The following is an 8,956-nucleotide window of genomic DNA, read 5'->3' as shown; positions in this document are numbered from 1 at the left end:
GAGAGTATCTGACACATGCTACAGCTCCTGCATAACAACCATTGCATGCCTTGCTCATGTCATGTTCTTGTATTTGTAGTGCCACAGAGACAACATACAACATACAACAAATTTAAAGGTAAGATTAAGTAAGTTACAGTAATCAAATAAATGCACTAATAAACGAGTTCTTTCTTCATTCTTCCACTTGGCCAGATAATACCTGATCAGATTTAACACCAAGTCCCCCAAGCACAAAGGCAACTTCATAGTGTACCTTCAGTTCTAAAATTGCAAAATCCACTACAGATGCAATAAAAACAAAACATACCAAGATGTAATTATCGTAGCATACCAAACACAAAAACTTACATTAGCATCAAGATTAAAAACCAAGCATTAGAATTTTATAAACGTTACCACTAAATCTTTCTAATCCTCAATTCACCGCATCTTGTACGTGCATTAAGACAAATTGATTACATGATGACTTTTCCCAAGCAACGCTGGCACTGCCGTTTGCATGCACAACCAATTGCATGACGACCCTCAGAGCATGAAGCAGGACTAAGCTTCATGAGGCAGCTCTTCACAGAACATGGATTCCCCAGATGCTAGATTTACAGTGAATACAATGGAAAAGAAAGAACAGGCTAGTGATTTAGGCTTCTTAATGTCACCTTAGAGAATTTAACTCCCTCATGACCGTGCCACACAGCTCCTACTTTATTCTAGACAATCAGCTATTCCATATTTACTAAGCTGGTATCTGTTCCCCAGTTCATCTGAGCACAAATCGAGTTTGGAACAGCAGGGGTGTTACAGAAGGAACTCAGCTCCAATCACTGTCAAAGACATGTCCCAGTACCTGTCCCTTCAGGTCACAGGTGTCAACCTGAAACTGGGCATCACAAAGTCATTTTTTAGCGTCTGAGGCAACAACAACCAAACTGTACTGACATGAGACTTGTTCTCCTTGAAACGTCTCACTGCATTGGGAAACAATGCTAAAATAAACCTGGGTTTTAGCTGCAAGTGAAAAAGGGGACAAGAACCATGTTTTGAACACCAGAGCATATTCATACTTCATAGCCATTAATACAGTAAACAGGGTATATCCTGTATTCTAAATGCTACACAAAGTACTACATATTGTTTTCTTAAATTCCTGTACAAAAGTAATTGTACAAAAATCACATTAAAATTCACTTGGAGGGTCTACATACATATGCCAGAAAGCCAATTCTATCATACGACAAAGAGAAACAGATGCCACAATATAGGGCACTTGGTAGAAATTGCTATTTGAACTAAGCCTCAAGTCCAAGCTCCAAAAAAGGATGCCACTAGTTTAAGGATTAATATATATTAGGTATGTATTATCAATTTGATTTTAAAGAGAGATGAAATGCCCATGGAACAGTAAGGTTTTCTTCCTTAATTTTGTTTTGGGAAATGTGTGCAGAAAATAACATGCAAAGCATGAGAAACACCAACATTTATTCTAAAATTCCACCCACCATCCACAAGTCTGCGTCCAACTCAGCTCATTCAGGAACTACCGCACACATCAGGCAGCTTTTTAATGTTACCTGTGGGTAAGTCAGATGTGAGCTTTTAGCACCTCAGGGTACACAGAAACATTCACAATTCAGGGTACCAAATCATGCCTGTTCCAAGCAAAAACAGGTTATGTGAGCTACGACTGTAAGAAAACACTTCATGGACAATTTTCTATCATCCTATATATCAGTTCTTTATACTCCCTGTGTTAGTGATAGTAAATAAGTTATTCTCCTACCATAATTAAAAAATAAATAAATAAGCCATAAGTGATTTTCCCTCCTGGATCTTTCCAGTTTTTCCTAGCAATTGGCTGAATATTAACCATTTAACATCATTTTATATTTACTTGGGAAGATTTTCATCCTTATTTGCTGTATTTCATTACTTGTCACGATTTCCACGATCTTTCTCTCGTCCATCTCACCGCCGTGATCCAAACTGCAGCCTTCTGTTCTTCAGTGCTTCACCACTGCTGAGCTTCCCAATACTGCCGCTCTTATAATTACAAGCGAAGTTGAATTAAAACATGACCTCAGGATATCTGAAAACCACCTTCTCATTAAATACCACACTTACAAGTACTCTACCATACTACTACCCTTACTCAGGTGTTCCTTAGAAGGTAAGTCAGTTTAGGAGGAAAATAAAACAGGTAGATGACTTTCTCAAATCTTTACTTTGAACAAAATTGCATTATATGGTGTCATTCCGGATTTTCAGCAATTACAAAACATCTTTCAAATTAACAATACACACTTGTAGTATTTTTAACCAAAACCATATACAAAAAACACAGATCTTAAAAGGTGAGGTTGTACAAACAGTAGGAGCAAATCCATTAGTTTTTCTTTTTTTCCCCTTGTCAGCTCAAAATATGGGACAGAGACCTGATGTCCAAAATTGCACATTCAGATTATCTGATCCAGAAAGAAACTGAAGGAAGAACAGAAGCTGAGAACATGCTGGTAATGTTAAATCACACCTTCTCAAAACTTTCTCACTTAACATTTCCCTAAGATGCTCTGAGAAGCGTTACTGGATAATAGAAGTGATATCTCTATGATTTTGTGAATAACAGGTTTTATTAGTATTAAGTTAAAGCAAACAGCCAGAACAATACATACGCAATCTCTACTACACACAATATAAAGAAAGTAAATTATAACCTCTGAAAAACAAAGGAAGAGGTACTGAAAGAGCCAACGAGTGGTTATGGATTATTTCATCCCCGTTAACATGGATCTGCGTATAGAGAACAGCTGTTGTTCCCTTTCGCTAAACTGAAATACGATGAAATACATAAAGAAGTAATAAAGCAAACGTTAATGGAGTTACGTGGATTTTGGGGAATTCTAGATTAGTAAGAAAAAGAAAGTTTGCCTAGTAAAAGAGGTTACGAGTGGGCTTGGGTTTCAAATTTTAGTGGTGAGGGACAAAGGGAGAAATTACAAAGGATTTTTGTAATGATTCATTTAATAATACACCACTTTCATAACAGAAGTGTTTTACACTTGCACAAATGTTAATAACTTTATTATACATGGAAGCCTGTAATAGGCTGAGTACACAATAAGACTGCAAACAACCACTGGTACTTTCCTGACACCAGAAAAGTACATAAGACTGAAACATCACCAAGAGTACATTAAAAAAAAAAAACAAACCAAAAAAAACCATCAGCATAAACGTCACCAAAATTACATTAAAAAACTAATCAAAAAATACATTTTAAAAAAGTGGTTTAGAGCAGTGCCACTGCCTTTCAGCAGCTCTGAATGGCCACCAGTATTTTGAGCAGGTTTCCGTGGCTCCACAGGCATCAAGTCATGATTCACATATAATAAATAATGTACCACAAAATATACATAACGTAAGGCAATAATTCCAAAGAAAAGTTCTGTTGATATTAACAAGCCACTCAAGTCCTACTCTCGTAGTTGACGTCATCACCAGAAACCTTTGATGGAATTGCAGCCTTAGGCCCTAAGCCCACAGCGATGAACTGCTGCAAGCCCCTGTATCCGTAAAGAGCTCCAATGACACCACTGGTAACGAAGAGGGGCACAGGGGGCCACGTCAGCTGATCCTGATGCAGGACCAGGGCCTCGGTATGTACAGTTGGGAGTATATTATTTCTTATTGTACACGGAAACCTTGACAGAATTCTATAAGGTGTGGGAGTTCGCTGTTCATTATTTGATGCCGTAAGACATCAAGAAATACATGGTAAGATACTCATTTTCTGGAATGTAAAACTTTTTAAATGCTAGCTAAGACGGGTAAGGGAGGGAGTAGGCAATTTAGGCAAAAGGGGGAAGGAAAAAGGTGTAAAATAAGGGGGGGGACGGGAGGGGGGAAACCAACAACACAAATCCAGGTATTGGGAACACAACGAGAAAAAGGGAACCTTAAACATCAAAAGAATGCGGGAAGGGGGAGGAGAAAAAGACCATCTTCTTTTGAGGCATGTAAAATAAATAATGCATCCCAAAAGGACATCTCGAATACAACCGTAGCCTCAAGTTGGGGTTACAATGGCATGAACCAGAGGCATGCTTTTTGTTCTCATGGTTTGTGTCAACAGAACCTCTTTACGGAATTACAGTCTTACCAAAGGAGTTCTGGGGACATTATTGTTTATATTAAAGCTACCGTTCTGGGTTCTTAGTACAGATCCAAGAGCATCTGCTCAACCTGTCCGGAATCAGCATCACGTAGAAGTACTTGAAAAGCAACACAGTTTAGGTAGCAAAAATTCTTTCAGACCAGCCCAGACATAAGAGACAGCAATGTGAAATGTTACAGATCCCTTCCTCAAAAAGCTTGAGATATACACATTTGTCACTATCTGTAAATTGGAAGTTCCAATACACTAGCGGTGCATAGAATTCCCATGCTTCATTACACTTTCCTGAGAGTAAAGTAATTAGAATAAACCTTAGTCCTAGGAACAAAGTTAATTTTTTGCATTTTAAGCTTTTTGGGCTATTCCCTGACAATCTATATATGTAAATTTGATTGCTAAACGTTGCCACTTGAACAAAAACACTATTTTAATCTATTGATTCCTGATTAAAAACCGTAATAAAACAGATCTAAAAAAATCACACTAACAAAATAAACTAAATATGAAAAGTTGCATTGAAAGGGCATGTTACATTATTCTTAATAGGACCGTGTAGAAACATTCCAATGGCAGTGTTGTCAAAGTAAAACTACAGTAAGAAGACCCCACAGCTCGGTCACAGTCGGGACCTTACCTGTAACTCTGACTGGTTGGGGTTTTTACTCGTGTACTACATGGCTCACTTACATCAGACATCATATTTGAATACCCTGAGAAATCTGAGACTGAAGTCCTTACCCTATGGTCCACTTCTCCATTAGAGTTAGTGATAAAAGTCATTGGCACCCTGCTGCCCGACTTAAACTGAGAACCAAACGCTTGTGCAAAGTTCTCGATCTGGTAGGTTGCTCTAGGCTCTATGTCCTTCTGAGGATCTATCTGGCTAGCTAACTCCTGAGATGGGATCTGAAAGCTCGTTGAGGATTCTAAGTTTTTCTGTTCCTTCTGGCCAGTCAGTTTCTGAGATGTTGACTGGTAGTTAGATGAAGTCTCTAAGGTTTTCTGAGGATCGATGAGATCGTCCAGCTCTTGAGAAGGAGTCAACTGTTGATGCGTAGCCTCCAAAGCAGATAAATAAAAGCCTGGCTGAGAACCAAGCAACATCCCAAATGGAGGTTTTGGCAACGCAGTTGGCAATACTGAGGTAACGGATTGGCTGAAGCCACACTCGAGCGGAGATGTAGTGTATATCTGTTTGTCCTGAAACAGAGTGTGGTTATGGAGAGTTGAAGACAAGCTAACAAACTGGAAACTGGGTCCAAATGCAAAACCAGTGCTATTGGTCGTTCTTTCAAAAGCTTGTTGGAGGTATTTGGAGTATTCTTGCAACATGCTCGCCTTATCGTTTGGAACAGTTTGAGAGTTAGGACTCAAATTTTCTTCCTGAACCATCTCTGAATGTTCTCCCGAGCTGTGCAAGTCCACACGCTGTTCAGTTATACTGAAGGGATCTTCTTTCTGGCCTTCCGACTTGTGAGAGTACTGATCCAAAAGGCTCTGTAAGACTTCATCGGGAATACCGGACTTGTCGTGGCAAGTCTTTATTTCGCTGTTCAAGGATGCTGAATCGATAAGAGACAAGGGAGTTTCGTTGTCCATAACGCTAACACCTGCAGACTGGATGACGGACTGCTGGGAAGTCATGTGTCCGACATTAATTGAAAAGGCACTGTTACCACTTGCAGTTTGCAAGTATCTTCTTTTCTTTGAAAACTGCATGGCATCATCATAATTACTACTTATTTGACCTGATTTACCGCTTGGACTTTGGAGAAGGCCAATATTTTCTACACTGGTATTGGCTACTAACGAGCCCAGAGAGCCACTCTGTTTCCCAGACAGGGTTTTTTGCCCAAGAATATCTGGCAGTGGTGACACAAAGTTAAGGTAGTTTTTGTCTGCCTGTTTTCTGCTTCCTTTCTTGAAGACCAGTTTTGGCACCTTTTTCTGAAGTTCTTCTATGCCTGTGCCAACGAGACCACCGCTGGAAGACACAATAGGAATATCGACTGCATAATTTGGCATGGCCACATTACTCGTAACTTGAGATTCCGCTACTTTGCTGCTACACTTGTTTCCTTTGTTTTCAGTGGATACGCTTTTCGTTTTACTTTTTCTCCTTGAGGAATTTGTATTTCCCTGAGACAACGCAGCCAAGCTACCCATGTTGTGTGATGACCCGAGCTCCATTCCAGCGCCAGCTTTCCCTATGGCTTCACCACACGTTCTTCTGTGCTTCAAAAGTCTATCAGTCCTTGAAAAATACTGCTGACAAGTGTCGCACTTGTATGGCTTTTCTCCGCTATGCGTCCTCTTGTGTCTTTCCATGTGGTACTTCTGGATGAACTTCATGCTGCACTGGTCGCACCCAAAAGGCTTCTCCCTGCTGTGGATCTTCTCGTGCCGTTGCAGAAGGTATTTCTGGATGAAGCCCATGCTGCACTGGCTGCACTGGAAAGGCCTCTCCCCGGTGTGGATGAGCACGTGCCTGCGCAAGTGGTAGGAGCTCCTGAAGGCAGCGCTGCAGTGTTCGCAGACGTGAGGTTTCTGACTCGGGGACGCGACGGCACCTTCTGCGTCACCCACCAGGGGGGGCTTGGACGAAGCGCTGGGCTTCCGCTTGGCTTTGATTCCCTGAGTTTCTGGCTTTGGCCTCTTCGCCTTCTTGACCTGGGCGTCGTGCTTCGGCTCGCCCGAGCTGCCGGGGCCGCCCTCGGCTCTGCCGCCCAGCAGCAGGTCCCGGGGGGGATGCTGGTGCAGGTGCTGCAGGAGGCTCAGGTCCTGGATCACGCTCTGCCCGCCGCCTTCGCCGCCGCCGCCCCCCAGGCCCGGGGGCCGCTCCTCGCCCGGCGCCCCGAAGAGCCCCCCGTAGTGGTGGTGGTGGTGCTGCGGCGGCTCTTCCTCGTCCTGCTCGCTGGGCTTCTCCTGCTTGATGCTGACCAGGGACTGCAGGAAGCCCCAGGGGCCGCGCTGAGCGGAGGAGGGCGCGGAGGGGAAAGCGCCCACCGGCTCCTTCTTGAAAGTCACGTCCTGGGGGGCGGGCGGCGCCGGGGGCTCGGCCGCGGAGGAAGCGGCGGCGGAGGCGGCGGAAGGCGGGGGGAGCGCGCACTGCGGGGGGTGCTGGGCCGCCGGGGGGGGCGCGGCCGCCCGGGTGAAGCTGGTGACCGGGGGCAGGCGGTGGTTGAACATCACCATGCCGGGGGGGAAGCCGGGCTCCATGGCCGCCGCCCTCTTGCCGCCGCCGCCGCCGCCGCCGAGGAAACCGCCGCCGAGTTTCATTCCCCGGGAGCGGGAGGCGCGGCCCGGGGAGGAGCGCGGCCCGCACCTCAGGGGGGGCTCGCGGGACCCGCCGCCCGCCCGCCCCCGCCGCGCTCAGCGCCGGGCTCCCAGCACGGCCCGGCAGCCGCCGCCCGGGCGCATCGCCGCCACCCGCAACGCCCGCGGCCGCCGGGCGGCTCCTGCCCGGGCTGCACTTACGGCTCCCGCCGCCGCCTCCAGTTACAAATAACGCCGCGTCCGCTCCACAATGGAATTAGCAGCCCCTGCGCCACGCACTGCACATGCGCGCCGCGCGGCACGCTGGGTACGGCCCGGCCGGGCGCTGTGCGGGCAGGCAGTGCGCAGGCGCCACGGGGCCGGGCTGGCTGCAGCCGGAGCGGGGCTACGGGGGGGGCGCGGGGCCATGTTGGTGGGCGCCGCAAGGCCCGGAGCGGAGCGCGGTACAACGCGGGGCTGCGGGGCGGGGCGGGCGGGCAATACTCGCTGCCCCGCCCGGGAGCGGCCCTGGGCGCCACCTCCCGCCCGCAGCTCCGAGCGGAGCCCACAGAGCCGCCGCTACCGGGGCCGCGCTGCCAGCACACGGCGCTGCGATGAGCCACGGCCGAACGGCGACCAACGGCGGGTGTTGCTCTGAGTGCCCGCAGGACACGCGGAACATGTAACACGTGGGTAATGACTGCAGTAACAGGCCGCGTCCCGGCAGCTCTGCCCGCAGCTCTAATTAAAGCCGCCGCAGCACCGCGATTACTGCCTGCATCGCAGGTACAACACACCACTCGCTTACGAACGCTGCACTGAGTCAATGGAAGCTCTCAGCAGCGAGATGCTAACACAGAATAACATCAGCGTGCCCAGCTGCGGCCCCTGGGCACATCTTACACGTGCAGTCACTGCACCACATCATCTACCGAAAGCCCTGCAGGCCCCAGAGCAGAACACAACACAGAACACAACACAGAACACAACACAGAACACAACACAGAACACAACACAGAACGCTGCCTTCTCAGGCCCACACTGCAGCAAACATGGACTGGGTACCTGTTCCATACACGCACAGAAATAACTCATCCTCACAGCAGAAGTCATTTCCAACTCTCAAAATACCTTCCTGCCTGTCTGAAAATATCCACAACACACTGAGACAGCATCTTTCTTGTGGGTTGTTGCATGCTAAAGACGTCTGACTAAAACCCTGCTTCATTTCTCACCATAGACCTTGAAAATCTTTCATATTTCCACAGGGTTCTATTAAGGAATCCCAAATTCTATACAGATTTAAACTGCACGGGTGCCTTAACTTCAAACCTTGGAACTGGACATGTATATGCAGCCAGTTACCAGTAACAGACATAATGGAAGCAATGAAAGCAGCTGGGTAAATTGCTTATGATTTTTATACCACATAAAATAATCCCTTATGAGAGTTCAGCCCACACATACAAAGTACTTCCACAGACGTAACTGCTTTGTTAGAAGCCTCAGGTCAAACCCTGACATCTGCAA

General features: G+C 46.4%; 1 protein-coding gene across 1 annotated transcript; it reads right to left on the bottom strand.

Annotated features, from left to right (window-relative positions):
* Window positions 1-2,202: 2,202 nt before the first annotated feature.
* ZNF281 (zinc finger protein 281) lies at window positions 2,203-7,520 on the bottom strand. The gene has a single exon (XM_015869526.2). It carries the CDS (start codon window positions 7,448-7,450, stop codon window positions 4,802-4,804), a length of 2,649 nt encoding a protein of 882 aa, XP_015725012.1. The 5' UTR covers window positions 7,451-7,520; the 3' UTR covers window positions 2,203-4,801.
* Window positions 7,521-8,956: the final 1,436 nt, after the last annotated feature.

This window comes from Coturnix japonica, chromosome 8 (assembly GCF_001577835.2).
Source record: "Coturnix japonica isolate 7356 chromosome 8, Coturnix japonica 2.1, whole genome shotgun sequence".
NCBI classification, from domain to species: Eukaryota; Metazoa; Chordata; class Aves; order Galliformes; family Phasianidae; genus Coturnix; species Coturnix japonica.
This window is presented reverse-complemented; position numbering and strand designations above follow the sequence as displayed.